The 19,543-nt window shown below is 45.9% G+C and overlaps 1 protein-coding gene across 3 annotated transcripts in view; it reads left to right on the top strand.

Annotated features, from left to right (window-relative positions):
• The window catches only part of mst1rb (macrophage stimulating 1 receptor b), a 146,087-nt gene that overhangs the window by 80,040 nt on the left and 46,504 nt on the right, over window positions 1–19,543 (top strand). For 2 of the 3 annotated variants that reach the window (XM_043707703.2, XM_087994101.1), the window contains exons 5-6: window positions 4,929–5,099; window positions 8,813–8,973. In XM_043707703.2, the coding sequence (XP_043563638.2) occupies window positions 4,929–5,099; window positions 8,813–8,973 (332 nt within the window). The remainder of the gene's footprint in view (window positions 1–4,928; window positions 5,100–8,812; window positions 8,974–19,543) is intronic. The other variant, XM_043707707.2, reaches the window with a different exon arrangement.

Raw genomic sequence — 19,543 nt, 5'->3', positions numbered from 1 at the left:
CTGCTCTTCCCAAGGCTGCAAGACATTACAGAGGGTTGTGAACACAACCCAGTCCATCACGAAAACCAGCCTCCCATCCATTGACTCTGTCTACACTTCCTGCTGCCTCGGGAAAGCAGCCAACTTAATCAATGATTAAGATTAGAGTTATGCTGGAAAAGCACAGCAGTTCAGGCAGCATCCGAGGAGCAGGAAAATCGACGTTTCAGCCAAAAGCCTTACATCAGTCATTCCTGATGAAGGGCTTTTGCCCGAAATGTCAATTTTCCTGCTCCTTGGATGCTGCCTGACCTGCTGTGCTTTTCCAGCACCACTCAGATCTTGACTCTGATCTCCAGCATCTGCAGTCCTCATTTTTGCCAACATAATCAATGACCCCTCCCACCCTGGTTATACTCTCTTCCACCCTTTTTCATCAGCCAGAAGGTACAAAAGTTTGATAACATATTTTATTAGATTCATAAACAGTTTCTTCCCCGCTGATATCAGACTTATGAACAGACCTCTCATTTATTCGAGTTGATCTATCTCTGCGCCTTCTCTGTAGCTGTAACACTATATTCTGTATTCTGTTCTATTACCCTGATGTACTCATTACAAGGCATGGAAATGTGTTGCTGGAAAAGCGCAGCAGGTCAGGCAGCATCCAGGGAACAGGAGAATCGACGTTTCGGGCATAAGCCCTTCTTCAGGAATGGGGAAAGTTTGTCCAGCAGGCTAAGATAAAAGGTAGGGAGGAGGGACTTGGGAGAGGGGCGTCGGAAATGTGATAGGTGGAAAGAGGTCAAGGTGAGGGTGATAGGTCAGACTGGGGTGGGGGCGGAGAGGTCGGGAAGAAGATCTCAGATTAGGAAGGCGGTGCTGAATTTGATGGATTTGACTGAGACAGGGTGGGGGGAGGGGAAATGAGGAAACTGGTGAAATCCGAGTTCATCCCTTGTGGTTGGAGGGTTCCTAGCCGGAAGATGAGGCGTTCTTCCTCCAACCGTCGTTTTGTTGTGGTCTGACGATGGAGGAGTCCAAAGACCTGCATATCCTTGGTGGAGTGGGAGGGGGAATTGAAATGTTGAGCTACAGGGTGGTTGGGTTGGTTGGTCCGGGTGTCCCAGAGGTGTTCTCTGAAACGCTCCGCAAGTAGCCGGCCTGTCTCCCCAATATAGAGGAGGCCACATCGGGTGCAGAGGATGCAATAGATGATATGCGTGGAGGTGCAGGTGAATCTGTGGCGGATATGGAAGTTTCCTTTGGGGCCTTGGAGGGAGGTGAGGGGGGAGGTGTGGGCGCAAGTCTTGCACCTCCTGCGGTTGCAGGGGAAGGTGCCGGGAGTGGAGGTTGGGTTGGTGGGGGGTGTGGATCTGACGAGGGAGTCACGGAGGGAGTGGTCTTTACGGAATGCTGATAGGGGAGGGGAGGGAAATATATCCTTGGTGGTGGGGTCCGTTTGGAGGTAGCGGAAATGACGGCGGATGATGCGCTGTACATGGAGATTGGTGGGGTGGTAGGTGAGGACCAGTGGGGTTCTGACCTGGTGGCGGTTGGAGGGGCGGGGTTCAAGGGCGGAGGAGCGGGAAGTGGAAGAGATGCGGTGGAGGGCATCGTCGACCACGTCGGGGGGGAAATTGCGGTCCTTGAAGAAGGAGGCCATCTGTGTTGTGCGTTTTTGGAACTGGTCCTCCTGGGAGCAGATGCGGCGGAGTCGAAGGAATTGGGAGAATGGGATGGCGTTTTTACAGGGGGCAGGATGGGAGGAGGTGTAGTCCAGGTAGCTGTGGGAGTCGGTCGGTTTGTAGTAGATGTCCGTGTTGATTCGGTCGCCTGAGATGGAAATAGAAAGGTCGAGGAAGGGGAGGGAGGAATCTGAGACTGTCCAGGTGAATTTGAGGTCGGGGTGGAAGGTGTTGGTGAAGTGGATGAACTGTTCAACTTCCTCGTGGGAGCACGAGGCGGCGCCGATACAGTCATCGATGTAGCGGAGGAAAAGGTGGGGGGTGGGGCCAGTGTAGTTGCGGAAGATGGATTGTTCCACATATCCTACGAAGAGGCAGGCATAGCTGGGGCCCATGCGGGTGCCCATGGCTACTCCTTTCGTTTGGAGGAAGTGGGAGGATTGGAAGGAGAAGTTGTTCAGGGTGAGGACCAGTTCAGTCAGGCGAAGGAGGGTGTCAGTGGAAGGGTACCGGTCGGTACGGCGGGAAAGAAAGAAGCGGAGGGCTTTGAGTCCTTCGTGATGGGGGATGGAGGTGTACAGGATGTCCATGGTGAAAATAAGGCGTTGGGGACCGGGGAAGCGAAAATCATGGAGCAGGTGGAGGGCATGGGTGGTGTCCCGAACGTAGGTGGGGAGTTCTTGGACTAAGGGGGACAGGACCGTGTCGAGGTATGCAGAGATGAGTTCGGTGGGGCAGGAGCAGGCGGAGACAATGGGTCGGCCGGGGCAGTCAGGTTTGTGGATTTTGGGCAGGAGGTAGAAGCGGGCGGTGCGGGGTTGTGGGACTATGAGGTTAGAGGCGGTGGATGGGAGGTCCCCTGAGGTGATGAGGTTATGGACGGTCTGGGAGATGATGGTTTGGTGGTGGGGGGTGGGGTCCTGGTCAAGGGGGCAGTAGGAGGAGGTATCTGCGAGCTGGCGTTTGGCCTCAGCGGTGTAGAGGTCGGACGGTCTGGGAGATGATGGTTTGGTGGTGGGGGGTGGGGTCCTGGTCAAGGGGGCAGTAGGAGGAGGTATCTGCGAGCTGGCGTTTGGCCTCAGCGGTGTAGAGGTCGGCTCCACTCCCGGCACCTTCCCCTGCAACCGCAGGAGGTGCAAGACTTGCGCCCACACCTCCCCCCTCACCTCCCTCCAAGGCCCCAAAGGAAACTTCCATATCCGCCACAGATTCACCTGCACCTCCACGCATATCATCTATTGCATCCTCTGCACCCGATGTGGCCTCCTCTATATTGGGGAGACAGGCCGGCTACTTGCGGAGCGTTTCAGAGAACACCTCTGGGACACCCGGACCAACCAACCCAACCACCCTGTAGCTCAACATTTCAATTCCCCCTCCCACTCCACCAAGGATATGCAGGTCTTTGGACTCCTCCATCGTCAGACCACAACAAAACGACGGTTGGAGGAAGAACGCCTCATCTTCCGGCTAGGAACCCTCCAACCACAAGGGATGAACTCGGATTTCACCAGTTTCCTCATTTCCCCTCCCCCCACCCTGTCTCAGTCAAATCCATCAAATTCAGCACCGCCTTCCTAACCTGAGATCTTCTTCCCGACCTCTCCGCCCCCACCCCAGTCTGACCTATCACCCTCACCTTGACCTCTTTCCACCTATCACATTTCCGACGCCCCTCTCCCAAGTCCCTCCTCCCTACCTTTTATCTTAGCCTGCTGGACAAACTTTCCCCATTCCTGAAGAAGGGCTTATGCCCGAAACGTCGATTCTCCTGTTCCCTGGATGCTGCCTGACCTGCTGCGCTTTTCCAGCAACACATTTCCAGCTCTGATCTCCAGCATCTGCAGACCTCACTTTCTCCTCATTACAAGGCATGACCTGTCTGGACAGCACACACCTTGGCGCATGCAACAACAAATCAAATCAAATCTCTTGGAAGAGATTCAACTACAAAGACACACTCGACAAGCTGGGGTTACTCTCCTTACGGAGGAGGATGGAGCTGTATAAGGTTCTGAGGGACATAGGGTAACTTGGGAGAAATGTTTCCTCTTAGTGAAGAGGTGACTAACACAGGAGGGCATGGGTTTAAGGCAAGGCGATCAATGAGAGGGTGTTTCTCTCCGACTCGGAGGGAAGTATGGTGTGGAACTCAGGGTGGTAGAGACGAGAGCTGTCGGGCTGTTCAAGGAGTATTTATAGAGGAGCCAAGACATACACTGTCATGGGGAGGGCTCCAAATGGTGCACCAGTATCCCTGCCTCAGAACCAGGAGGCCCAGGGTTTAAGTTCCACTTTCTCTCGAGATGTGTAAAAACTCCTCTGAGCAGGTTGATTAACAATCATTTATATACTTGTGCAAAACAAATCAAGCAATTTTATGTTCAATTCTTTATGTAATATAGACTAACATAGGCTGGAATTGTATTTCAAGAGTGTAATACAATCAGCAAATGCATTTAAACATGCAAATTAGGGGTGGGTATATGCCATTCATCCCCTTGAGTCTACTCCCCTTGAGACAATAAGATCATGGGTTGACCTGATTCTGACCACAACACTGCACTGACATCCTTTTTATTAACAGTAAGCCTGGGAAATCTCCTCCCACCACTTTCTGAATAAGTTAACTATTATTTTACTTGATCAGACCCCTGATTGTCGAACTGTGTCCCTCCAATTGAAAACATTATTTTAGCTTTTTAAATCCCCTCAGCATCTAGTACATCTCAATGAGATTTCCTTCCATGTGAATAACTGCATCTTGTGTAGTGAGGACAATACATTGCCTTGAGTTAGAAGTAGAGTCATAGAGTTTTTACAGCATGGAAAAAGGCCCTTCAGCTCCGCATGTCAGTGTTGGTCATCGAGCATCTATCTATTCTGATCCCATTGGACTTGGCCTGCAGTATTGTATGTGTTGAGGGTTCCTGCCTTTAACACCCTTTTAGACTGTGAGTTCCAGATACCCACCACGCTCTGGGTGAAAAGATATTTCCTCAAATTCTCTCAAAGTGTCTTACCCCTTAACTTACATCTATTCTATAATTATTGACACCTGTGCTAAGGCGAATAGTTTCTCCCTAACGTCGATTCTCCTGTTCCCTGGATGCTGCCTGACCTGCTGTGCTTTTCCAGCACCACACTCTCCTCTCTGCTCAACCCCAGCCTACCTAGTCTCCCTTCATAGTCGATATATCTCTGGAATGTTCTGTAATATGCAAAGGAATATGCAGCTTTCCTTTTTTGTTTTGATTTCAGGTGACTAAAGTACCAGTTGACGGACCAGGCTGTCAACACTTCCTGACCTGTAAATCATGTCAGATTGCACCATCCTTCATGAAATGTGGTTGGTGTGAGGGGTCCTGTACCCGACAACAGGAATGTCACAGGAAGTGGTTGCCAGATACGTGTACACCTGTTATTGTTGAGGTATGTTTCCAACAATGTGTAAAACTACTCTTGTGAAGCAGATTGGTTCTCTTGGTGAGCCAGCGAGTGGACCTATTGGGTTCCAGGCTATACCGACCATTACTGATCTTGGATCTCTTTGTCAGACTCTCAGCTCCCAGTCAAAAGGCTGTTGGTTCAAGTACCACTCCAGGGACTTGTGCACACAGTTTCCATTCAGTGCTGTACTTCATTGGCTTTGGCACGTCCAGTGGTTATGAAAGGTTTATAATAATTAGAACATAGAACAGTACAGCACAGAACAGGCCCTTCAGCCCACGTTGTTGTGCCAACCACTGATCCTCATGTATGCACCCTCAAATTTCTGTGACCATATGCATGTCCAGCAGTCTCTTAAATGTCCCCAATGACCTTGCTTCCACAACTGCTGCTGGCAACGCATTCCATGCTCTCACAACTCTCTGTGTAAAGAACCCGCCTCTGACATCCCCTCTATACTTTCCTCCAACCAGCTTAAAACTATGACCCCTCGTGTTAGCCATTTCTGCCCTGGGAAATAGTCTCTGGCTATTGACTCTATCTATGCCTTTCATTCGGAGAAAGTGAGGACTGCAGATGCTGGAGATCAGAGCTGAAAATGTGTTGCTGAAAAAGCGCAGCAGGTCAGGCAGCATCCAAGGAGCAGGAGAAGGAGAAAGGCTGAAGAAGGGCTCATGCCCGAAACTTCGATTCTCCTGTTCCTTGGATGCTGCCTGACCTGCTGCGCTTTTCCAGCAACACATTTTCAGCTATGCCTCTCATTATCTTGTATACCTCAATTAGGTCCCCTCTCCTCCTCCTTTTCTCCAATGAAAAAAGTCCGAGCTCAGTCAACCCCTCTTCATAATTGCAGTTTATTTATATGTGAGTGGTGTTGCGTTGCCGATCAGAAATTAAACCCTACTCTCTCTGCACATGACAGAAGTTGGGTAGGGGAGTTCTCAAAGTGACTTTAGCAAGATTTACCGTTCAACCTGCACTACAGTAATTAACATACAGGAGGCCCCCTGTAATAAACATGATCCCATGCAGAATTTAGTTTTAAAGTCCTGACGCATGAACATTTCCTATACTTATCAACAGCTGCTTTCCAATGTCCTGGATTGTGTTCTAACTTGTGTACAATTTGACTTGTGAACGGACTCCAAAATGGAAGCTGTTTGCAATCCAGAGACTGTAATCGGTAATCGGTAAATTTAATTTGCACAAAGTGGCAAATCTGATAATATAATATCTGATAATATAATTGGACTTAATTGGCTATAAAGTGCTTTGAGGCTGTGTGAAAATGTTACATAGATACAACTTCCATCCTGTTCCTCTCCTTTCCCCTGCCCTAGCTCTTTGCTTCCACCCTCCTGCTTTTCCTTTCCCCTCTGTCATCCTTTTCCACTTTGTTCCTTCCTCCTCCTTTTCTCACTAGCCTGTACGGACCAGTCAGATCAGCAATACGAGTGCAAAAGCTGGCTTGGATACCCAGTGATCAGAGAGGAAAAGACAAGCTAGGATTCCCACTGTTGGAAGAACATATCCTGCTGGAAATTACTGAATTGTGCTCAGCAGAGATACCATCCATTGTTGGGTGACTTGCCAACACTCCATGTTAATACTCACACTTAAAGAAAGACCATTTAGTTGGTGTTGGAGGTGGGGAGAAGTGCAGAAGAGCAAACATTTGTCAGGGAATTGTGAAGAAAAGCTATTGGTCAAACTGTTGAGGGTGTGTAATAATTCAAGTTTTCCTACTGTTTTAAATTTACATGTTCCTGGTTGTAAAGTGAGTGGTTCGATATTGGAATTATTCTCCTAAAACGAGCTTGATTTAGATTTGAAGTTTGCATAAATTGCAGATACAAATGGCCCAATTTCTGAACCCACATTTTCGCAGCCTGTCTTATGCATAAAGAGTTAACCTGAACCTATTTCATCTGAAAGTGATCAGACTCCAACATTCCTTTGCTGTTTCCAAATGACCTTTGAGTTTTGTCAGTTGAAAATTGGACTTTAAGCCTTTTGTGATTGCACAACGTTGCTGGTTTTATCCAGCAGAAGTCCACTGAGTGTACATGAGTGTGGGTTTAGTACGTCTTCAGTGTCACCACTGAGCCAACAGAATGATTGAGCCTATGAGAAGCAATGGCAGTGGCTCATTAAACGGGACGTATTGTGGCTTGACAAGTGCAAAGTAGCTAAAACAAAATCCAAACCCTGAAATTTTTACCAATAGGAAATTGCAGAAAAATCACAAACAGAAAATGGTTTCGCTTTAGTGCAGCCGAGTGAATAACTTCCCATGATGCTGGCAGTCAAGCTGTCATCCTATAACTATTCTACCAATTATCTCCAATCTGTTTGGATCAACAATGCTGTTCAGAATCCGAGCTCAGAAAGGTATGATTTGGCTCATTTGTGCGTTTGGCAACTCTTTGAAAGAGCTGTGCAATGAGTCTCAATCCCCTGCTCTATTCCCCCTGGTCCTGCAAACTTTGCTATTTCTTGGGCTTATTGAATTTCCTTTTGAAAATTCAAATTCAATCTGCTTCCTCTCCCCTGCCAGGCAGTTCATTCCAGGCCACATCAAGTCACTGTGTTCAAAAAAGAAAATCCTCATCTCCCTTCCAGTTCCTTCACCTTAAACCTGTGTCCTCTGATGGTTGCTTCATCTGCCAGTAGAAACACTTACCACTCATTGGCTTTATCGAACCCTCTCGTGAATTTAAACCCCTCTATTAAATTTCTGAACATGAAGGGTATCGTATGTGGAATGAACTGCCAGAGGAATTGGTGGAGGCAGGTGCAATTATGACATTTGAAAGACATTTGAACAGGTACATGAATAGGAAACATTTAGAGGGATGTGGGCTAAATGCAGGCAAATGGGGCTCGTTTAGTTTGGGAAACCAGGCCATCATGGAGGAGTCGGGCTGAAGGGTCTGTTTCTGTGCTGTATGGCTCTAATCACCATATTTAAATCAATGATCAAAGGTCAGTTAGACTTATTAATAAGCCTAATGAGCTGAACAATGTACTGTCCTTGCCATATAATAGTAGGCAGGGGTGGTCAGGTGGGAGTGGGCAGGCTGCTTTTGAAGGTCTGTATGTACAAAGGTGGGAAGGTCTTGCTCACCACAAGGCACACCCCCCTCAAGATGCCACCCACCTCCCATCCACTGCATGCCATTCCCTTGCTACATTCCACTCTGCCTGCTCAACAGATCTTGCCCCCATCATTCTTGACACACCCTAACATGTGAGATTCCGTTTGTGCCTCCCTCTGTGATCACCTCCAGTGGGGCCAAAGATTATAGCCCCAAGGGTGTGATAGACATTGTTTCATGATGAAAGATGAGAGATGGATTGTCCATTGGAGTGCTTTGCTTTTTCCAAATAAAGTTCTGTAAAGGCAGTTAGCATTCAGAATGTCCATGGAAAGGAACGGTCAAATTGTCCTCTACAAACACCATCAGTATTATTATACCGTGGGGAAAGAATTGGCCATTTGCAAAAGAGCAAAGTACTCTTAAATAAATTAAAATTGAAGTCTATTTGAAAATTACAAGATAATTGAGATGTAAATCAGAGCAAGTGCCTGAATTAAAAAAAACTTGCATTCTCTAACTGTTTCTGCTGCTTCATTAGAACTCACATACTCATTGCTCATTGTACTTTTTCTCTTTATTTGCTTTAAATTGCAGTTTCAACCCAAAAGTGCTCCTGTCGATGGCGAGACCATGCTAACACTATGCGGCCGGGATTTCCAATCTCCACATGGGCCGCCAATAACACCAGCCTCCCATGTGGTTCAAGTGGGAAACCGGCCTTGCAAAGTCATCCCTGAAAGCAGCAATGCGAGGAGGTAAGTTCCTACCTTTCATTCTTCCCCATTTAAGATCTTTGTACAAAAAAAAGGTTTAGGTCAAGGAGTCTCCTTACAATGTTTTTTTTTCCTTTTCATGGGTAAAATCCTGCTATGGGACAAATTGCTCAACTTTGTAGCTACCACTTGTAAATATGTATCAACCATACAGGTTGAAGCTGTCACTTAAAAGGATTGGTTTTCCCAATTCTTGATCCAGGGCATTGTCCACTCTGGTGACGCAAAGGTCAGGGAAACCATTGCAGAGATCATTTCCACTTCCTAGATTTCTGAGGCAGGGAGTAAGTGGAGACAGAGATGGTTTTTAGATTAGATTAGATTACTTAGATTAGATTAGATTAGATTAGATTAGATTAGATTAGATTACTTACAGTGTGGAAACAGGCCCTTCGGCCCAACAAGTCCACACCGACCCGCCGAAGCGTAACCCACCCATACCCCTACATTTACCCCTTACCTAACACTACGGGCAATTTAGCATGGCCAATTCACCTGACCTGCACATCTTTGGACTGTGGGAGGAAACCGGAGCACCCGGAGGAAACCCACGCAGACACGGGGAGAACGTGCAAACTCCACACAGTCAGTCACCTGAGGCGGGAATTGAACCCGGGTCTCTGACGCTGCGAGGCAGCAGTGCTAACCACTGTACCACCGTGCCGCCCACGGTTGACTTGAATGAGGACACCAAGGTGACGCAATGGCTAGCACTGCTGCCTCACAACACCAGGGACCTGGGTTCAATTCCAGCCTTGGGCAACTGTCTGTGTGGAGTTTGCACATTCTCCCTGTGTCTCCGTGGGTTTCCTCCAGGTGCTCCAGTTTTATCCCACAGTCCAAAGATGTTCAGGTTAGGTGAATTGACCATGCTAAATTGCCCATAGTGTTCAGGGTTGTGTAGGTTAGATCATTAGTCATAGGAATTGTAGAGTAATAGGGTAGGGGAATGGGTCTGGGTGGGATACTCTTTGAAGGGTCGGTTTGGACTTGGGCCAAATGGCCTGTTTCCACACTGTAGGGATTCTATGTGCAACACCTTGCTTCAAGCGTCTGGTTCAATGTTCACCGTATACCCGAATGTAGCTGCAGTCGAACATGGAGCTGGGTTTTATATAGGGTTTTGAGGGGTCGGGTGTCGGGCGGTGTGAAGCAAGAGCGGTGGATCAGAATCTAAGATGGCAGCCTGCTATTCTGCCTCACCTACTATTTCCTCAGCTCATCCAAACACATGCTGGATGGCTAATTGGTGACCATCTGGTAGGAAGGTAGCTAATTCCGGGAGTAGAGGATGACTCTGTGTCATCAGGACTGTAGGTCAGGGTGACATACAGAATTGGGGTCACGGCTGTGAGAGAGGGAAGTTGGTGATGCCTTCAAATTGAAAGGCCCCATTTTTTCAGAGTGTCCCTTTAACTTTTGTTATCTTCTATCTTGTAATACACCCCTGTCAGTAGCTCCAGGGGTTTATGGTGTGTAAAGATCATGTCCCGGCCTGTAGTGAGCTGGGGAATTTTAGTTCCTTTCTCGGTTTATGCTTTGAGGTGGGAAGGATATTTAATTTGTCGGGATGGTGGTGGAACTGCACCCCCCACTCCATTACAATTAAGTTGGGAAGGCTCAAGATGGGACTTCCCCATTGCCATGTAAGGTTCTTAAGTGCTTTATGTCACCGCTGCTAACCCAATGAGAGAGGACATGGACCTATTGATGTATGACAAGTAAAACCACGCACCTGCTTGTCGTCTCTGGGGTAGGGGTGTGTCCATTGTTCAGAGGCATTCAGTGCTTGATCAAAGGATTAAGGATGGGGTGGGGGGGTACAGGCACCAAACATTATCCCTGCTGACACCTTTACACCCTTCCGCCCCATCTCCAGAAAACCCCTTTTGGAATGACTTATCTCTGGCCTTTGTCACAGGGTGTAGGCTCATGTGGACAATAAACTAGCATAAAATCCAGCATGGACTGGTTGGGCCAAATTGCCTGTTTCTGTGCTTTATAGAATATGTTTGCAAACACATGGAGCAACAGGAAATCTGATAGACCTGGCTTTTTTCCCATCCCTAATTCAGCTGGTTGGAGAGCATTGATTCCGTTCCACCCTGAGGTTGTCAATTAAGATTAAGCTAGGGATGGGGGAAGGCAGGAAAATATTCAGTCAAGCCCATGAAGAGTTGGTAGCTTCACATGAGTAATGTATCCCTTTCGATCGCTCAAGTCTAATCCTGTAAAGGAAATGGTGAATTTATCTTGGAAATGGTGGGAGGAGATTTTCCTGGCTCACTGTTAATAGTTTGTCAACTCAATCCACAGACACCAGTGACATTTACTAAATACTCTGACTTCATAAACTGAACCAACCAGCAACCAAACAATGACCTGGGTGTTTCAGGCTCACTCACTCACCAAAATGCAAAACATGCTCAAGCAAATAGTTATTCTTGACGGCAGGTTTGGACAAAGCTATCTGAATCACCCCCCTCAAATGTCTTTGTATTCAACTCTTCAAAACTAATTCAATTTCTCACACCCATTTCACCGCTGTTCAATTCTTGCTGCTGTCTCACTCTTTCGATTTTGCCATCTCAATCTCCTCTATCATTTCTGTGCGTGCTTCTTTATTTCCTTCTGCTTGACTTTCTACCTTCGCTTTCCCATTCCACCTCTAGTTTTCCCTTTTCCTTTTCCCTACCTTTTTTGTCTTGCGACCTTTGTTGCACATCTATTTCATTTCCCTTCAGTGGCATCTCTAGTGAGCACCCTTGTATATTTCTTCACTTCTGTTCCTCTTCTATTTGATTGTTCCTCCCTTTCTTCTGATCCTTCTACATAGCCCTCAACTTCTTCCTTGTTTTATATGTGCCCCCCCTTGATCTACTCCCTCACTTTTGTGGGTGTTTTTGGCTGTTTGCTCGCTTTTGTTGCCACATCTCTTTTCCTTTCTCCACTTTTTGTCTTCCATTATCTAATTTTTCTCTTCTCTCTCTTCCTGTCCTATCGTTTCCTCTGCTTCTTCCTCTCATCCTTTTTAACATTTGCTCTTTTCGCAGTATCAAAGCGTGTGGTGCTGGAAAAGCACAGCCAGTCAGGCAGCATCCAAGGCGCAGGAGAATCAATGTTTCGATTCCTCGAGGCCTCATTCCTGATGAAGGGCTCTTGCTCGAAACGTCGACTCTCCTGCTCCTCGGATGCTGCCTGACCTGCTGTGCTTTTCCAACACCACGCTCTTCGACTCTGATCTCCAGCGTCTGCAGTCCTGACTTTCTCCTTTTTTGCAGTCTGAACAATTTTCTACTAATGCCTGCAGCATGTGAGAAGGAGATTGAGCGGGATTCTATAAAAAGCCTTGGGAACAGAATCTTTTAACTAAACAAACTCTCCCTGAGGTTAGGCAGGACTGTCTTTGACTGCCCTTATTTGTGGTTATACATTTGGGGATTGCATAGGCACTCTTTTTCCATTGTACATTGGAAAGATTTGCTATCTCTGAACTTGTTTTTTGCCCAGCTTCTATATTATTCCTGGGGCTAGTACAATGACACAGTATTCATCTATAGATTGCAACCTCTGATTACTTCTTAGGTCATAACTGTGTACGAAATGTCCAATAGGTCTCTTTGCATAAGTGCCTTCATTTAAGAAGGGTTGATTCACTTCCTGTTTTGATACTGGTTAATTCAATGGATGAATGATCAAGAAAGGTGATATCTTTAACATCATGATGGCTTAAGTTTTTTTCTCTATGTGATTCATAGCAGACAGACGACTGTAAACTGAGAAATGCAACACTTTGCTTATAGCGTACAACAAGGTACCCTGAGCACTTAATCTCAGTTGACACCCATGCAGTTCTGTACTGTCAGAGGTGCTATCTTTGAGCTGAGATTCTAAACTAACTTGTGAGTGTCTTTGTGTTCTTTTAGGACCCCCTTGGCACATTTGAAAGAAGAGAGATAAATTGTATACCCTTAAATAGTTAACAAAAGCATCACTAAAACAGATTGGTAAATTACCACATTGCAGGTTGTGCGAGTTTATTATGACTAAATTGGTTGCCATGTTTCTATATTAGATCAGTGATTATATCGCAAAAGCGCTTCAATGGCTGAGGTTACAAAAGGCAGTATATAAATGCAAGTTCTTTTGTTTTTATGAATTATGTTGCTCCTCTAATGGCATACGTTATATAGATAATATCCATGTATAAACAACAAAAAGGAATTTTAAAACAAGATTCATTTTCCCCATTTAGTGCAGTAAAGGTTCACTAGGCTGATACCAGGGCTGGCAGAGGTGTCCAATAAGGAGAGGGAGTTTGACTGGGTCTGTATTCACTCTAATCTTGAAGGATGAGAGGGGATCTGATTTAAACATGTCAAATTCTAACAGGGCTGGGCAAACTGGATGTAGGGAAGATGTTCCCCCGATTGATTTCATTTATTGTTATTACATGTACCGAGATGCAATGAAAAGGATTGTTTTGCATGCTAACCAGACAACTCATGCCTTACATCAGTAGATCAGTTGGGCCGAAGGGCCTGTTTCCACACTGTAGGTAATCTAATCTAAAATACAGAATGTAGTGTTACAGCTACAGAGAAGGTGCAGAGAAAGATCAACTCTAATATATGAGAGATCTGTTCATAAGTCTGATAACCGAGAGGAAGAAGCTGTTTGTAAATCTGCCGGTGTGTGTTTTCCAACTTTTATTTTTGATTTGATTTATTATTGTCAAGTGTCTGGGTACAGTGAAAAGTTTTGTTTTGCATGAAGTACAAAGTGCATTGGGGTAATAGAACAGAATGAGGAATACAATATTACAGCTGCAGAGAAGGTGCAGAAAGAGTGAGAACAACATTCAATTTAAAATTTGAGAGGCCCATTTAGAAGTCTAATAACAGCGGGGAAGAAGCTGTTCTCGAGTCTGTTTGTATGTGTGTTTAGGCTTTTGTATCTTCTGCTCAATGGAAGAGGGTGGAAGAGAGTATAACCAGGATAGGAGGGGTCCTTGGTTATGTTGGCTCTTTCCAAGGCAGAGGGAAGTATAGATTGGGTCAATGGATGGAAGGCTGGTTTGCGAGATGGACTGGGCGGTGTTCACAACTCTCTGTAGTTTCTTGCGGTCTTGGACAGAACAGTTGCCACAGCAAGCCGTGATGCATCTGGATAAGTTAGTAAGAGACATTGTGGACATGCTAAATTTCCTTAGCCTCCTGAAGATGTAGAAGTGTTGGTGTACTTTCTTGACTGTAGTATTGATGTGGTTGGTTGGTGATATTTACTCCCAAGAACTCGAAGTTCTTGATCATCTCCATCTCAGCACCATTGATACAGGCAGGGGTGTGTCCTCCATTCAGCTTCCAATGCTCTGGGATTGGCGGTCAGTTCCCATCACACAGCTGGTACAATTTGAATTCAATTAACAGGCTGAAATAGTCGGCTAGTTTCGGCATTGCTGGCCACAAAGCTGTCATTGATTGTTGTCATTACCCTTCTGATTCATCAGAGACGGAGGTCTGGGCAACTACTGACTTCAAACCCAGAGCAGTATGGCTGACTCAGAACTGCCCCCTTAAATGAACCAGCAAGCCACTCGGTTCAAGGACTACAAAGGCTGATACCCACTTCCCACAAAACTAAATGAAAAATGAACTTACAAAATAATTAATTACCTGTTTCTGGGCTGCTTGCTCTTTGATTGGTCCATCTGCAAATTGCATCAGGCAGATGGCAGCCTTGTGCGGCTGGAAGTGGACTAATGGGAACAAAATGAGCTGAGAGTTCCCCCTCCAAGCCACTCACCATCCTGACTTGGAAATATGTTGCTGCTTCTTCAGTGTCGCTGGATCAAAATCCTGACACTCCCTGCCTGAGGCCTTGAAACTGGGATGCTTGGGAGTGGAATGTCTTCTCGTCCGAGCAGATGCATTGTGGGTCCACTTGCAGCCAATGGGCTGCAATAATTCAAGAAGGCAGCTCACCACCACCTTCTCGAGGGCAAATAGGGACAGGCACTCAATGCTGGCTCAGCCAGTGTTACCCATAACCCTTAAATGAGTAAATAAATGGCAGTCGTCTGATTTGAGAACTCATCCTCGACCACGCCTCCTCTCAACAACTACCCCACCATGTAGCTCCCAGTTGAAAAAAATGTGAAACACTCAGTTAATGACCTCGATGCATGACCCCTGCACCAACGTTATGTTGCCTGTGTAGGAGAAATTCGCTCCCAATCTTGGGTTAGTCATTGGAATTTTATATTGTTAGATCAATACAATATTAGACATATTGTGCACAGTTCTGTTCACCTCACTATAGGAAGGATGTGGAGGCTTTGAGAAGGTTTACCAGGAAGTTGCCTGGGTTGGCATGTATTAACTATAAGGGGAGGTCGGACAAACTTGGATTGTTTCACAGGAGGCTGAGGGAGCAACCTGATAAAATTATACAAAACTATGAGAGGTGTGGTGAATAGTCAGAATCTATTTCCAGAGTGGGAAACGTCAAAGACGGGAGGGCATCATTTTAAGGTGGGAGGGGGTAAGTTTAAAGGAGATGTGCGAAGCAAGTATTTTTGTGCATAGAGGGTGATAGGTGCCTGGAATGCACTGCTGGGGGGAGTGATAGAAGCACAACGATAACAATGTTTAAGACAGGCGCACGAAAAGCAGGCAGGAGACTGACATGGACCATATGTAGGCAGATAGACTTAGTTTAGAATGGCATCTATTAATGGCACAGACATGTGGGCCAAAGGGCCTGCTCCTGTCCTGCGTCTTATGTCCAGGACACCAGGATGAACTCTCTTGAATAGGGCACAGGACTTTCATCACAACTAAGTTCCATTTCTGACAAACATCGCGCTAGCTATGAGATATATTGCTGTTTTTCAAGTTTGTTGGGCTAAAACCCTGGATCTCTCTCCCTAGCAGCACTTTGTGAACACTTTGGTTTTCCTTATTTGCTCACAGGATGTTTGAGTCGCTGGTTGAGCCAACATTTATTGCCCATCCCTAATTTGAGGCCAGTTCAGCATCAACCACGTTATTGTGAGTTTGAAGTCACATGAAGAACAGGCCCAGTTTGGTCTTTGTGATAATCAACAATGGGGCAGCACAGTGGCTCAGTGGTTAGCCAGGGACCCAGTTCGATTCCAGCCTCGGACGACTGTCTGTGTGGAGTTTGCCCGTTCTCCTCATGTTAGTGTGGATTTACTCCGGGTGCTTCAGTTTCTTCCCACAATTGAAAGATGTGCAGGTTAGGTGAATTGGCCATGCTAAATTGCCCATAGTATTCAGGGATGTGTAGGTTAGGTGCATTAGTCAGGGGTAGATATAGGATAGGGGAATGGATCTGGGTGGGTTACTCTTTGGAGGATGGCTGTGGACTTGGGCTGAAGGCCCTGTTTCCACACTGTCGAGATACTATGTAGAAACAAATGTTTCCATAGTCACCGTTAGGCTAGGATTTTTTTTTTGGATTAATTTCAGTTTTTGCCATCATCCGTGATGCTGTATGACTATAATAAACAATTTAATAAGTCTTGAAATTGCCCAGGCATTAGGCATGTCTGTATGTATTCCCCGTTGGCATGAGAGTGCATATTTGTGGCAGCAGCCTGATGCACTGAACATGGAAATATATCTCAAGCCAAAATTTATTTATGACAATTCAAAATGTTCATAAGGTTACATTATACTTAATTCTTAGCTCCCTCCTCCTGCAGCATCCTAAATAGATTCAAACATACCAATATGTTGAATAAATTCATACTATCTCTTATAAAGTCCTAGATTAAGGATATTGAGATTTGGCATAAAACATGATGTATAACTTAGATTAGAATTTTAAAATGAAACTTGTGACCTTTGCACATGTTCATTATTACTTTTACTGGAGTTGGTTATTTTTGATGTGAGATGTGAGTATGGTATAAGTATTCTTCGCTCCCTCTAGTGAAAAGCATTTGGGCAATAATGCTGATACAGGATTGCTCAAAGACCATTTGGTCACTATACCCCATTTTCCTGTCTCCTTTTAATGAGAATTACCTTTGTCGAAAATGTTTCACTGCGATAAAATCTAATCATTTCAGAAAGAAATAGCCTAGCACATGTGCTTAGTGGTTAGCACTGCTGCCTCACAGCGCTAGGGTCCCAGGTTCAATTCCAGGATCAAGCGACTGTCTGTGTGGAGTTTGCACATTCTCCCCATGTCTGCGTGGGTTTTCTCTGCGTGCTCCGGTTTACTTCCACTGTCCAAAGATGAGCAGGCCAGGTGAGTTGGCCATGCTAAATTGCCAATAGAACATAGAGCATAGAAAAGTACAGCACAGAACAGCCCTTTGGCCCACGATGTTGTGCCGAGATTTAATCCTAATGTAAAATATAGTAACTTAACCTACGCACCCCTCAACTCACTGCTATCCATGTGCATGTCTAGCAGTCGCTTAAATGTCCCCAATGACTCTGCTTCCACCATCACAGCTGGCAACGCATTCCATGCATTCACAACTCTCTGTGTAAAGAACCTACCTCTGACGTCTCCTTTATACCTTCCTCCTAATATCTTCAAACTATGGCTTCTCGTACCAGTCAATCCTGCCCTGGGGAAAAGTCTCTGGCTATTGACTCTATCTATTCCACTCATTATTTTGTACACCTCGATCAGGTCTCCTCTCTTTCTCCTTCTCTCCAGAGAGAAAAGTCCGAGCTTATTCAACATTTCTTCATATGGCAAGCCCTCCAGTCCAGGCAACATCCTGGTAAACCTTCTTCTCCAAAGCCTCTGTATCTTTCCTATAGTAGGGCGACCAGAACTGGACACAGTATTCCAAGTGTGGTCTCACCAGGGACTTGTAGAGTTGCAGCAAAACCTCGTGGCTCTTAAACTCGATCCCCCTGTTAATGAAAGCCAAAACACCATATACTTTCTTAACAACCCTATCCACTTGGGTGGCAACTTTGAGGGATCTATGTACTTGCACACCCAGATCCCTCTGTTCCTCCGCACTGCCAAGAATCCTGTCTTTAATCCTATATTCAGCATTCGAGTTCGACCTTCCAAAATCACTTCGCATTTATCCAGGTTGAACTCCATCTGCCATTTCTCAGCCCAGCTCTGCATCCCGTCTATACCGTCGTCGACCTGTCTTGACACCTCCTCAAAGAACTCAATACGATTTGTGAGGCATGATCTGCCCCTCTCAAAGCCATGCTGACTGCCTTTAATCACACTTTGCTTTGCCAAATACTCATAAATCCTATCCCTCAGAATTCTTTCCAAAACTTTGCTGACCACAGACATAAGACTGTAATTGCCAGGGATTTCCCTATTACCCTTCTTGAAAAGAGGAACAACATTCGCCTCCTTCCAATCCTCCGATACGACTCCTGTGGAGATGGAGGAGGCAAATATTCTCGCCGGCGGCTTAGCAACCTTAGCAATAGTGTTAGGTGCATTAGTCAGAGAGAAATGAGTCTGAGTGGGTTACTCTTCGGAGGGTCGGTGTGGACTTGTTGGGCCAAAGGACCTGTTTCCACACTGTAGGGAATCTAATCTAATCTAATCTCACATGCTACCCAGGCGATAAACGTCAGCTCCTCTATCTGCTGGGTTCTACAATGTGAGGAGACTGCTGAGGCTGGAGGATTTCCTTAGTGGGGGAGAAAAGCTGAAAACATCCATTGGATGCACTGAGCTGCCTCCTAAAGTGGAATAGATTACACACCCACCCTCCAAACTACAAGATGGTATTTGCTCTTGATTAATGGAACAAGGAAATCTCTTACATAAAAACACAATTGAGGCTGGGTCGTCAGCAGGAGAGATGGCGGTGGTGGTAATGGCACTGAATTATAATACAGAAACCCAGTGAATTCACCGAGTGGCATGGATTCAAATCCTTCCATGGCATCTGGTGGAATTTCAGTTCAGTTGGTAAAATTTGGTCTCAGTAATAGTGACTGTAAAACTGCCATCGATTGTTAGAAAAATTGATTTGGTTCATTAATGCCCTGTATAAAGGAGGGAAGTCTATAATTCTTTCCTGATTTGAACTACATGTTCTTCCAGAGCAATGGCATAGCTAGCCATTCATAGAACCCCTACAATGGAAAGAGGCCATGTGGCCCATCGAATCCATACCAACGCTCAGAAGACCATCCCACCCAATTCCAGTCCAATGGCCTATCCCCATAGCCTGACATGTTACCATGGCTAATCCACCCCTTTGGACACTGCAGATAATTTAGCATGGCCAATCCAACTTTGGACTGTGGGAGGAAACCGGAGCACCCAGAGGAAACCCATGCAGACAAGGGGGAGAATGTGCGAACTCCACACAGACAGTCGCCCGAGGGTGGAATCGAACCCAGGTCCCTGGCACTGTGGGGCAGCAGTGCTAACTACTGAGTCACTATGCCACCCAAAAAATGGAGATGAGAGTGAGACCCTTGCCTTGCCTGTGATATTGACATTCCATAAATTGGAGTTTTATGAAAAATTGATATTGGTCAACTCTTGTTAGGCTATGATATTGAGGGCAGTT

Source organism: Chiloscyllium plagiosum, unplaced genomic scaffold (assembly GCF_037043375.1).
Source record: "Chiloscyllium plagiosum isolate Xiang-an unplaced genomic scaffold, Cpla_swu_hap1 HiC_scaffold_14, whole genome shotgun sequence".
Lineage (NCBI taxonomy): Eukaryota > Metazoa > Chordata > Chondrichthyes > Orectolobiformes > Hemiscylliidae > Chiloscyllium > Chiloscyllium plagiosum.
This window is presented reverse-complemented; position numbering and strand designations above follow the sequence as displayed.